Genomic DNA, 13,547 nt, shown 5'->3' with positions numbered 1-13,547 from the left:
GCCGGAGACGGGCGCCGCCATCTTGCTGGTCAGTCAGGCGCACCGCGGGGGTCGCCATTTCGTTGGTTAGATAAAACGACTAGACATAGATTTACTCATGTGGAGGACGGATTCGGATCTTTGTGAGGGCCGAGTACCTGTTATGAAAGCGGTCTTCTATTCCTTATCGTCAGTAAAAACTTCGTGTCTGAGTGACTTGCGTCAGCTCTGCTTCCCATACGCCACATTCAGCCTCAGATTGAGACAGCCAATAGCAGCGCCGCCTGACAAACGTCGCCGACACAGGGCGCCGCCATTACTTCGGCGTGACTTGTGCGCTCCACAGGCGCCATTTTTTTGGTTGGGTAACTATATTCAAGAAAGCGATCTAGGTTTCAAAAGTGGAGCACAGTGTAAGATCTCTGTGGTGACAGAATACCTGACGTCATAGTGACGTTCTATTTCTACTTCATCTCTATACAAACGTCAATTTCTCCGCCACGTCTCTTTCTACTCTCCATATTAAATCAACTTCTCACCAAAGACGGCGGTGAGTTGTATCGCCCGACCTTTTCACGTTCTTATATTATAAATAACAGAACAGCACAGGAAAGTCACGCTCTATACCTCTTCCAACATGGCGGAAACCTTCCATCCACCCTACCAGACGCAGTCAGCCAATCGCAGCTCGTCACAGGCGTGTCTAGGGCTAACGCTTCCGGTGACGTCACGGGAGAAACATGGCTGCGGGCTGCAGGTGGAGAAGTCTTCATCAGAGGGAGAGAGACTGAGCCTGGAGGGGCTGAGAGTGAGTCACGTGGGCGGAGTCATGTCATTAGGATTTACAATAACTTTATTTGTGCTCAGCAGAAGAAGACAAACTACACAAAGGAATTAGTAGGGAGTGAGGACATGGGAATGTTAGTTTATATCGAGTGTTCTGTCAAAAAGAGCATCCTGGCGGATAACGCCTCCGACGATCTGCGCATGCGCAGAACTCGGGGGTTAAGATAATGAAACAACAAATACTATTACATTTACATTATTTATAATATATTTTATGTATGATTCTAGCTCTACCATTATTATTATTTAAAAATTGTATATATAACTATTACTATTTTATATATATATATATAATATGAAAAAAAAAATCAATGGTAATAATAATACCATTATTGTTATGTATGTGTATAATAATATCTATTGTAATATATATATATATAAAATAGTAATAGCATTTATAGTCGTGGCTATCTTGAGTAAGCGCAGGTGATTCACGCACTTCCTGGAATCCATCTGCCCCTAGCTCAGCCATGCAGCCAGGAGGGTGTGCTTAGTTGAGAAAGTCCCTCCTCTCATGAAGACATATGACATAATTTTAGCCTAGGCCAGAAACCAGGAAGTAACTGAAGAAATGTAAAAAAGTAATAGGTAGATTCAGTAAGAGTTAGGCCGGCTTATCAGTAGATAAGCCGACCTAACTCAGAATCTACGCCGACTTATGTTTAAGCGTATGCTCAAACAGAGATACGCTTAAACATATCTAAGATACGACGGCTTGCGCCGTCCTATCTTAGATTGCAATATTTTGGATGGCCGCTAGGTGGCGCTTCCATTGCGGTCGGCGTAGAATATGTAAATGAGGAGATACGCCGATTCACGAACGTACGCCCGGCCGACGCAGTACATTTACGCCGTTTACGTTAGAGATAGGCCGCGTAAAGTTAGAGCTAGGCCCTATTGGAATAGTAATGTCAAGTATGGCCGCCGTTCCCGCGTCGACATTCGAATTTTGTACGTCGTTTGCGTAAGTCGTCCGTGAATCGGGATTTACGTCGTTTACGCCCACGTCAAAATCAATAGCCGCAATGCACACTGGGAAATGTAGGCGCCCGGCGCATGCGCAGTTCGCAAAAGACGTGAAAAACGTAAGGTCAAGCACAATTAGCATAAAACACGCCCCCCTAACACACATTTGAATTAGGCGCCCTTACGCCCGCCTGCTTTAGGCTACGCCACCGTAACATAGCAGGCAAGTACATTGAGAATCATGTACTTGCCTAGCTAACTTACGGCGGCGTAGCCTAAACACGCCAAGCTATGCCGCCGCAAGTTTAGGCTATTGTGTGTGAATCTACCTATAAGTAAATATAATCTGACTTCCTATCTATTTACTAATGCTAGCAGCATAAGGATTAAAAATAGTCCGTGTTGATTGGGGAGATGCACTGCATCTGTATATTTTATTGGATGCTCTACTGTTGTAGAGTCTATGTCAAGGATCCTCAAACTACGGCCCTCCAGCTGTTGCAGGACTACACATCCCATGAGGCATTGGAAATAAAAGAAATTTATTTCTTGCCTTTTTTTTTTTTTTTTTTTAGAAGTGAAAGATCCACCACCTGGCATGGAAACCTGTCCATTCTGCGGGAAGGCCTTCAAAAGGCTGAAGACCCATTTACCGCACTGTAAGGCAACTGAGCAGGCAAAGAAAAGTCCAAAAACAGGGAAGACGAAAGCTTTATTGGTGGAAGCAAAAGAGCAAAACTTAAAGAAGAAAATTTTGCAGAACCCGAAGGAGGCCAGTTCATTGGCATCAGCAGACCCCCTTCATGTAGCAGTCACACCGCCTCAAGCCTTGCCTGGAGGCTCCAAATTCTTGAAGGCCTCAGAGGACAACTGGACTTGGCCCGACCGCGGGGCAGATTTTAGAGGTGCCAAAGGGAAATCGAGAAGCGCTGGTGTCAAGTCAACTGTATATGAGAACGTTTCCAAGAAAGCTTTATTGGAGGAAGCCAAAGAGCAATGCATAAAAAATAAAGTTTTGCAGGACCCGAAGGTGGCCAGTTCATTGGCACCAACAGACCCCCTTCATGTAGCAGTCACACCACCTCAAACATCAGCTCTTCAAGCCTTGCCAGGAGGCCCCGAATTCTTGAAGGCCTCAGAAAACAACTGGACTTGGCCAAACCCTGAGGCAGATTTTAGAGGTGACATAGGGAAATCGAGAAGCGATGATGTCAAGTCAACTGTATATGAAGAAGTTTCCAAGAAAGATTTATTGGTGGAAGCAAAAGAGCAATGCTTAAAAAATAAAGTTTTGCAGAACCCAACGGTGGCCAGTTCATTGGCACCAACAGACCCCCCTCATGTAGCAGTCACACCACCTCAAACATCGGCTCTTCAAGCCTTGCCAGGAGGCTCCGAATTCTTGAAGGCCTCAGAGGACAACTGGACTTGGCCAAACTCCGAGGCAGATTTTAGAGGTGACATAGGGAAATCGAGAAGCGATGATGTCAAGTCAACTGTATTTGAAGAAGTTTCCAAGAAAGCTTTATTGGTGAAAGCCAAAGAGCAATACCTAAATAAGGAAGGAGATGACACAATGGAAACGACAAAAAAGGCACAGCTCAATAAAAAGAAACACAGTTGTCAAGAATCTTGTAAAACCCAACAATTTACGCATGAAGAAAATGAAAGTGAACATGTAAAGAAAGACATCAAAAATAATCATTTAGGTCACACTCATGGCAATGATCATTTAATTGATAAAGAAGAGAATAGATCTGATTATTGTCCCATAGAGGGTTCCACCACTCTGACCAGTTTATGGAGTCCGGAAGTGGCAACTTCAATAGTGCACACAGACCCACTTCCCGGAGCAGTCGCACCTTCTCAAATATCAGCTCTTCAAGTCTTGCAAGGAGGATCTGAATTCTTGAAGGCCTCAGAGAACAACTTTACTTGGCCAAACTACAAGGGAGATTTTAGAGGTGCCATAGAGAAAACGGCAAACATTGGCATTGAGTCACCTTTATATGAAGAAGTTTCTAAGAAAGCATCATTGGCGAATGCCAAAGAGAAATGCGTAAAAAATGAAGAAGACACCACCTTGACTTTGCCAAACCACAAGGGAAATTTTACAGGTTCCATACAGAAAACAGGAAGCCTTGGCATCAAGTTGCCTTTATACAAAGAAGTTTCCAAAGTCATGGAGGACAGAACGCGAGGAGAAGATCATTGCAGCTTTCAAAATGGTTTTAAAGGTTCTTTAAATGAGAGCCTTTTCCAGAAACCTGAGCTGCCTTCAACCATGGTTTTCTCCTCTCACAGACCTCATAGTGAGTTTCCAAGGCACGGTGATCATGTAAAATTACCGCATATATCTCACCAACTGCAGACTCATGAATCTGACGCATTAAAGAGCATGGAGAAGTCTTTAAAGGGCCAACTAGACCTGACCCCAGCCAACGAGACCAAGACTGCCCTGCCGGTCAGAGATCCGTTATCAAGAAATTGCTCTTTGGGTCTGCAGTGGTTTCCAGAACTGCACTCCAATTATATCCAGCTGAAAATTGTTCCTAAACAAATAGATTTAAAGAGTTCCAGAGGGAGAATGGGAAAGTCCATAGCTCCGGGACCATTTGACCCAGGTAATGTATTATTAGATTTACATAGTGGTAACAGCTTGTGCACCCTTTTACAATGCAACTCAACAGAACAATTACTATACAACTCAAGGCAAGGGGGTTAGGAGGGCCCCACTCATAGAAGCTTGCAATCTAAAAGGGAGCGGTGAGTGATACCATAGGCAATAACTATGTTTGAATGAGTTGATGGAGAAAGTAAAAGATCATTTATTAGGTGGGGATAGGCTTCTCTGAAGAAATTATTTTTCAGGGATCACCTAAAGGTGGACAGAGTAGGAGATAGCTGGACATATTGGGGTAGGAAGATCCAGAAGATGGGAGAGGCTCTGGAGAAGTCCTGGAAGGTAAGCACGGGAGGAGAAGACTAGAGAGCAGGAGGTCGTGAGAGGTGCTGGAGGATGGGAAAAATCAAAGCTACAGAGCAGGAGGACTTGAGAGGTGCAGGAAGAGGTGCAAAATCAAAACAAGAGGGCGGGAAGTTTTGGGAGGTGCTGGAGGTGGGGCAAAATAGAAGCTAGAGAGCAGGAAGTCTTGAGTGGTGCTGGAGCAGGGGAAAAAAATCAAAGAAAAAGAGCAGGAGGTATCGAGAGGTGCTAGAGAAGGGACAAAATCGAAGGAATAGAGCAGGAAGTCTTAAGAGAAGGCGTGAAATCAAAGCAAGAGAGCAGTAGGTCTTGAGAGGTGCTGGAGGAGGGGCAAAATCGAAGCTAGAGAGCAGGAAGTCTTAAGAGGTGCAGGAGGAGGGGAAAAAGCGAAGCAAGAAAACAGGAGGTTTTGAAAGGGGCTGGAGGAGGGGAAGAATCAAAGCTAGAGAGAAGGAAGTCTTGGGAGGAGGGGCAAAATCAAAGCAAGAGAGCAGAAGGTCTTGAGAGGTGCTGGAAGAAGGGAAAAATAAAAGCAAATGAGCAGGAAGCCAGGAGGAAGGGAACAATCGAGGCTAGGGAGCAGAAGGTCTTGAGAGGTGCTGGAGGAGGGGCAAAATATAAGCAAGAGAACAGGAAGTCTTGAGAGGTGCCGGAGGAGGGGAAAAATCAAGGCTAGAGAGCAAGAGGTCTTTAGAGATGTTGAAGGAGGGGAAAATAGAAGTTAGAGAGCAGGAAGCCTTGGTAGATGCTGGAGGAGGGGAAACAAATCGAAGCTAGAGAGCAGGAGGTCTTGGGAGGAGGGACACAATTGAGGCTAGAGAGCAGGAGGCCTGAAAAAGGTGCTGGAGGAGGGGCAAAATCAAAGCTAGAAAGCAGGAAGTCTTGAGAGGTCCCGAAGGAGGGGAGAAATTTAGGCTAGAGAGCAGGTCTAGAGGGGTGCTGGAGGAGGGACAAAAAAAAGAAAGAGAGCTGGAGGTATTGAGAGGTGCTAGAGGAGGGGCAAAATTAAAGCTAGAGAGCAGGAAGTCTTGGGAGGAGGGGCAAAATCTAACCAAGAGAGCAGGAGGTCTTGAGATGTGCTGGAGGAGGGGAAACATAGAAGCTAGAGAGCAGGAAGCCTTGAGAGGTCCGGGAGGAGAGGAAAGAAATAGAGTCTAGAGAGCCGGAGGTCTTGGGGGGGGGGGGGGGGACAAAATTGAGGCAAGAGAGCAGGAGGCCTGAAAAGGTGCAGGAGGAGAAATCAAAGCTAGAAAGCAGGAAGTCTTGAGAGGTCCCGGAGGAGGGGAAAATTTAGGCTAGAGAGCAGGAGGTCTAGAGAGGTGCTGGAGGAGGGGGGAAAAAAATTGAAGAAAGAGAGCTAGAGGTATTGAGAGGTGCTAGAGGAGGGGCAAATCTGAAGCTAGAGAGCAGGAAGTCTTGGGAGAAGGGACAAAATTGAAGCAAGAGAGCAGGAGGTCTTGAGAGGTGCTGGAGGAGGGGAAAAATAAAAGCTAGAGAGCAGGAAGCCTTGAGAATTCCCGGGAGGAGGGGAAAAAAATCGAGGCTAGAGAGCCAGAGAGGTGATGGAGGAGGGGAAAAATAGAAGTTAGAGAGCAGGAAGTTTTGGGAGGAGGGGCAAAATCAAAGCAAGAGAGCAGGAATTCTTGGGAGGAGGGCCAAAATCAAAGCAAGAGAGCCGGAAGTCTTGGGAGGAGGGGTAAATTCAAAGCAAGAGAGCAGGAGCCAGGAGGTCTTGAGAGGTGCTGGAGGAGGGGCAAAATCGAAGCAAGGGAGAAAGAGGTCTTGGGAGGCTGAAGTAAGTTCACACCAATCACTGTTCTTTATAAATGAGAACTGAGTTGTTTTACAGCACCGCTGTTTACAGCAACTTTCTTTATTCAGAGTCCTGTAGGCCTACACAGCGTCCGCCCATTCCGGAGGTCCCGCTGACGTCACGACGGCTGATGAATGTTAGGATCGGTGAGCTGCCTTCCTGGCTGGCACTCCAAAGACTCTCCATGAATACTATTCCTGAATTGGGGGTCAAAGGTGAGAAAACACACGGCACCCCAAATCCAAGTGAATCGCCTGATAACGAGACACAGAAATATACAGTATATATGTTTGTGTTGCCTTTCTCAGATTCTCCCTGACTTTCCATCTTGTGAAACTGTTGTCACCACCAGGTCTCTGCTGCCTTCCGCCGCTCGGCCTAGGTCTCCCGTCCCACCAGGAGATCCGAGCCACCAGCCGGCACGTCCGCTGACTGGCCGGGGACCTGAACAAAGCCGCATTCGGCTTTGATTGGGTCTCTGTAGAAACCCGGAAGCAATGACAGCAATAAAAATGATCATAATTTTTTTAAAGGGACAGTGTAAAAAAAAAATATATATATTTTTTTTAAAAGTGCCCCATCTCTCCGTGCTCACGCGCCAAAGAAACCGCAATTTTTTTTTAAAGCGTCACCTATAGAGATTTTTAAGTACCGTCGATTGACGCTATTCCACGAGTGTGTGCAATTATAAATCGTGACATGTTAGGTATCTATTTACTTGATGTAACATCATCTTTCACATTATACAAAAAAATTGAGCTTTACTGTTTTATTGGGCGCCAGGTCACAATTTCTTGTCGCAATTGCGACCGGGCGCCCAGATTTTGTCGAGCTCTGATATTTATAATGTGTGTGTGTTTGGGGCTATCAAATAAATTGAAAATGTCAGAAATAGGCCGGATCTTGTGGTTAATGTGTTTTTTTACTGTCTCTGGCAGCGTGGACTCGATACTACAACAAATACATCAATGTGAGGAAAGGAGGGATAGGAGGCCTGGCGATGCTGCTCACCGGCTACTGCGTCCTGAGCTACTCCTGGAACTATCACCGCATACGTAAGAACGCACTTTATTCAGAAAAACAGAGACAGTTTGAGACTGGAGATTTTAGTTGACTAAAACTAATAGAATTTGCTGCCAAAATTAACCGCTTCCCGACCGCCGCATGTAGATGTACGTCGGCAGAATGGCACGTACAGGCACATTGGCGTACATGTACGTCCCTGCCTTTCCGCGGGTCGGGGGTCCGTTCGGGACCCCCCCCCGCTACATGCGGCGGTCGGATTCCCACGGGGAGCGATCCGGGACGACGGCGCGGCTATTCGTTTATAGCCGCTCCGTCGCGATCGCTCCCCGGAGCTGAAGAACGGGGAGAGCCGTATGTAAACACAGCTTCCCCGTGCTTCACTGTGGCGGCTGCATCGATCGAGTGATCCCTTTTATAGGGAGACTCGATCGATGACATCAGTCCTACAGCCACACCCCCCTACTGTTGTAAACACACACTAGGTGAACCCTAACTCCTACAACGCCCCCTTGTGGTTAACTCCCAAACTGCAACTGTCATTTTCACAATAAACAATGCAATTTAAATGCATTTTTTGCTGTGAAAATGACAATTGTCCCAAAAATGTGTCAAAATTGGCCGAAGTGTCCGCCATAATGTCGCAGTCACGAAAAAAAACGCTGATCGCCGCCATTAGTAGTAAAAAAAAAATAATAATAATAAAAATGCAATAAAACTATCCCCTATTTTGTAAACGCTATACATTTTGCGCAAACCAACCGATAAACGATTATTGCGATTTTTTTTTTTACCAAAAATAGGTAGAAGAATACGCATCGGCCTAAACTGAGGAAAAAATATATGTTTTTGGGGGATATTTATTATAGCAAAAAGTAAAAAATATTGAATTTTTTTCAAAATTGTCGCTCTATTTTTGTTTATAGCGCAAAAAATAAAAACCGCAGAGGTGATCAAATACCACCAAAAGAAAGCTCTATTTGTGGGGAAAAAAAGGACGCCAATTTTGTTTGGGAGCCACGTCGCACGACCGCGCAATTGTCTGTTAAAGCGACGCAGTGCCGAATTGTAAAAACCCCTTGGGTCATTTAGCAGCATATTGGTCCGGTCCTTAAGTGGTTAACACAGGTGTACCGGCTTCCCCTATTTTCACTGCACACTGTGAGCTTCTCACCATGTGCATTAGAAGCTGCAACAAGTCAGATAGACCTCTGCTTTATTCCCAGGCTGGAGGACGTCTATCACTTATGACCAAAACTTTGTGAACGCTTGACCATCATACCTATATACTGTAAGCTTATAGATATTCTATTCCAAAACCACAGGGGCACCATCATGGGGGGGGGGGGGGGGGACAGAAAAGGGTCTTCATCAAACTGTTACCACAAGGCTGGAAGAGCACAATTGTCTACAATGTCTTTGTATGATGGAGTATTACCAGGACTCTTCACTGGAGACACCTGGGCCCAGATTCACGTAGGGCAACTTAGAGAGGCAAGTGCAGTATTCACAAAGCACTTGCGTCCTAAGTTACGGCGGCGTAGCGTAAATGGGCCGGCGTAAGCGCGCGTATTTCAAAGTAGGCAGGTCGTGTTGTATTTAAATTAAGCGTGACCCCATGTAGATGCATGGCCGAACGAACGGCGCATGCGCGCGCATGCTCAGTATCACGTCGAATTTACGCCCAAAGATACGCCGGCTCAATGCCTGTGACGTGAACGTAACCTACGCCCAGCCCCATTCACGTACGACTTACGTAAACGACGTAAAAAGATACGCTTGTTCCGACGTCCATACCTTGCATGGCCTGTGCCACCTAGAGAGCAGCTTTATCTTTACGTATGTCTTACGTAAACGGCGTAACTAATTGCGACGGGCGTACGTACGTTCGCGAATCGGCGTATCTACGGCATTTGCATATCCTAGGCGTAAATCCACGTACACGCCCCTTAGCGGCCAGCGTAAATATGCAGCTAAGATACGACGGCGTAGGAGACTTACGCCGGTCGTATCTTAGCAACAGATAAGCGTATCTCAGATTGAGAATACGCTTATAGATACGACGGCGCCGCATTCGGACTTACGCCGTCGTAAGTCTTTGCGAATCCGGGCCCTGAACTCCATCATTTTGGAGGGGTCATGTAGTAAATGTAATGGATGGCCAATTTGTATCTTTGCTAAAATTCCTCTGCACTTTCTTCTCTTTTTCAGGACAGGATCGCTGGAGGAAATACCACTAAGACTTTTCATCCAGTGTGTAAGGTCCAAACACTCCATATTGTCACCAGCAAGCCAAAAACCACAGCGAGGCCTGAGCTGTGTGGTGTGAGTTCCTTCCGGAGGTCCCGTTGACGGTCCAGATGTGACAGTTGAGCCTGGCGCTCCAGAGACTTTCAGTATTGAAACCTGATTTTTCATTGGCTGTTCCTCAAGTGCCTTTTTGTTTGTTTGAGTGTTTCCTCAATAATAGTTTTGCGGACTGCTGTTTGATGCTCAGTTATTTAATAAAAGTTATTTTTTCCTCAAAATGTTTTGTTTTATTTAAAGGGGAACTAAAAGGGTGAATACTTACTCATCCAACCGTCCCTTGCCAGCTTTTTCTTCTGAATGCTGGTCTTTGGGCCTCTTTATTGGACGGCAGGCGATGGTGTCACTGCTGTGCACGCAGAGTAGCTAGGCATCCCGGCACTCAGGGACTCACGCGGCACTGTAAGGTGAGCTGCACGTGCACAGCTCAGTTTACAGCATTGGAAAAGACAGCAAGCAGGCAGGGGCATTTTATTTTGAAGAAACAGTACATCCAACCTTACAGGGCAGGTCTCCATCCAAGACCTACAGAGCGGGTCTCCATCCAACCTTAGGGGGCGGATCTCCATCCAACCTTACAGAGCGGGTCTCCATCCAAGACCTACAGGGTGGGTCTCCATCCAACCTTACAGGGCAGGTCTCCATGGTGCCCTACAAGGCGGGCCTCCACCCAAGACCTACAGGGCGGGTCTCCACCCAAGACCTACAGGGCGGGTCTCCACCCAAGACCTACAGGGCGGGTCTCCATCCCACCCCTATAGGGCAGATCTCCACCCAACCCTACAGGGCAGGTCTCCACCCAACACTACAGGGCAGGTCTCCATGGTACCCCCTACAGGGCAGGTCTCCACCCAACCCTACAGGGCAGGTCTCCACCCAACTCTACAGGGCAGGTCTCCACCCAACCCTACAGGGCAGGTCTCCACCCAGCCCTACAGGGCAGGTCTCCACCCAACCCTAAAGGGCAGGTCTCCACCCAACACTACAGGGCAGGTCTCCACCCAACCCTACAGTGCATGTCTCCATGGTACCCCCTACAGGGCAGATCTCCACCCAACCCTACAGGGCAGGTCTCCATGGTCCCCTCTACAGGGCAGGTCTCCACCCAACACTACAGGGCAGGTCTCCACCCAACACTACAGGGCAGGTCTCCACCCAACACTACAGGGCAGGTCTCCACCCAACACTACAGGACAGGTCTCCACCCAACACTACAGGACAGGTCTCCATGGTACCCCCTACAGGGCAGGTCTCCACCCAACACTACAGGGCAGGTCTCCACCCAACCCTACAGGGCATGTCTCCACCCAACCCTACAGGGCAGGTCTCCACCCAGCCCTACAGGGCAGGTCTCCACCCAGCCCTACAGGGCAGGTCTCCACCCAACCCTACAGCGTACAGTGTACATGGTGACCTACAGGGCAGGTCGCAATAGAACCATAGAATGCATCTCTTCTGCAATAAAAGCCTGCCTGGTCAATGTTTCTTACAGTGGAACTTTTGTTGCACTTTAATTAGGGTTGGACCATACCGTTTTTTTTTTTTTTTACCGGTGATAACGATTACCACTAGGTTTCGATTAAGTACTCCCCGATACGGATACTTTTGCAGTGCGATTTGAGCCCATACAAAATTAATGGGCTCAAATCACACTGCAAAAAATGTAATGCGTTTTGAACAGGAATGCGGTGCGATTCCTGTCCGAATCCCCCATCTTTCGTGCGAGTCCAGGCTTGTCATAGTAAAAGGAGCGGTGCGGGAAACCTCCCTGCATGACGAGTTCCACCATCTCCCGGTCCCACTGTGGACATCAGTGGCTGCGGCTTGGGCTCCTCCTGCCTCCCCCCAAGCCATCCATTGTCCCCCCTCCCCATCTTCCCTGGTACCCCGCTGTACTAGATTGCCGATCCCCCCCGCTGCTTCACAGGTCCGGAGATTTGAAATCCCTGCGGCGGTCTCTCCTCTTCTTGCAGTGCTGACAGTATGGGTTAGACAGCTTCTGATTGGTCAGCAAGCCATTTAGACTGTACTGCAAGAGAGCCGCAGGGATTTCAAAACCTCGGACCCGTGAATCGGCTTTTACTGTCTGAAGGGGGGGGGGGGGGGTTTAAATTGGCAATCTGGTACAGCATTGGATAGCTGGAACCGCGGGAGGTGGAGATACACTAAAGTCCTGAGGAAGCGATTGTGCGAAATGCGTTGACCTCTTGGAACATTCAGCGAAGACACATTGGCTTATTAATATATGACGTATATTGTTCTATGTTTTAACAACCTTTTATTGTAATAAATTTGTAATAAAACTTTATTTTATTATAATTTATGTAGCCGTCCTTTCTCACAATAAGACACAAGACTTGAAATTCGTTGCAAATGTGTAATATTATTATTTATTTTGATAAATATATAGAATTTGGTGATCTGTGATTGGACGGTCCTTCCTCCTCCTCCTCCTCCTGGTTTTGGGGTTCAGACTGGAGAAGCGGGCTGCTTAGAAGAGATAATATACATACATAAGGGGTGCAGATTGGTTTCTGGTGTCCATACAGGTGCGACGCGTCTATGGATCTGTCCATTCCGGTGCTGCTACCTTTTTACCCCAAAAAGACGAGAGAAGTCCGGCAGCAAATGGTGGATTCGGAACTGGCGAATTCCGGGTTACCTCTTCACTTCCTTATCAGTAAGGCGTAACGACCTTTGAGGCACTTGTTGGCATAGTGACCTTTATCGCCACACTACAAAACCCAAAAGAAGACATAGTAAGGTAACAGGTCCTGTGCCCATTATGAGGGGTTCCCACCATCCCTGTGCCGAGTTCCCGGGTCTGTACACCCGCTGTGCCCATTATGAGGGGTTCCCATCATCCCTGTGCTGAGTTCCCGGGTCTGTACACCTGCTGTGCCCCATTATGAGGGGTTCCCACCATCTCTGTGCTGAGTTCCCGGGTCTGTACACCTGCTGTGCCCCATTATGAGGGGTTCCCACCATCCCTGTGCTGAGTTCCCGGGTCTGTACACCTGCTGTGCCCCATTATGAGGGGTTCCCACCATCCCTGTGCTGAGTTCCCGGGTCTGTACACCTGCTGTGCCCCATTATGAGGGGTTCCCACCATCTCTGTGCTGAGTTCCCGGGTCTGTACACCTGCTGTGCCCCATTATGAGGGGTTCCCACCATCCCTGTGCTGAGTTCCCGGGTCTGTACACCTGCTGTGCCCATTATGAGGAGTTCCCACCATCCCTGTGCTGAGTTCCCGGGTCTGTACACCCGCTGTGCCCATTATGAAGGGTTCCCACCATCCCTGTGCCAAGTTCCCGGGTCTGTACACTTGCTGTGCTCATTATGAGGGGTTCTCACCATCCCTGTGCCGAGTTCCCGGGTCTGTACACTTGCTGTGCCCGTTATGAGGGGTTCCCACCATCCCTGTGCCAAGTTCCCGGGTCTGTACACTTGCTGTGCTCATTATGAGGGGTTCCCACCATCCCTGTGCTGAGTTGCCGGGTCTGTACACCCGCTGTGCCCATTATGAGGGGTTCCCCCATCCCTGTGCTGAGTTCCCGGGTCTGTACACCTGTTGTGCCCGTTATGAGGGGTTCTCACCATCCCTGTGCCGAGTTCCTGGGTCTGTAC

General features: G+C 47.9%; 1 protein-coding gene across 1 annotated transcript in view; it reads left to right on the top strand.

Annotated features, from left to right (window-relative positions):
• The first annotated feature begins 690 nt into the window (after window positions 1-690).
• The window catches only part of LOC120918386, a 26,251-nt gene continuing 13,394 nt past the window's right edge, over window positions 691-13,547 (top strand). The window contains exons 1-2 of the mRNA XM_040329931.1: window positions 691-787; window positions 2,367-4,071. Coding sequence (XP_040185865.1) covers window positions 2,390-4,071 — 1,682 coding nt within the window. The 5' untranslated portion in view covers window positions 691-787; window positions 2,367-2,389. The remainder of the gene's footprint in view (window positions 788-2,366; window positions 4,072-13,547) is intronic.

The sequence above is a fragment of the Rana temporaria genome, chromosome 12, assembly GCF_905171775.1.
Source record: "Rana temporaria chromosome 12, aRanTem1.1, whole genome shotgun sequence".
Lineage (NCBI taxonomy): Eukaryota > Metazoa > Chordata > Amphibia > Anura > Ranidae > Rana > Rana temporaria.
Note: the sequence above shows the minus strand (reverse complement) of the source record. Positions and strands in the feature narration are given on the sequence as shown.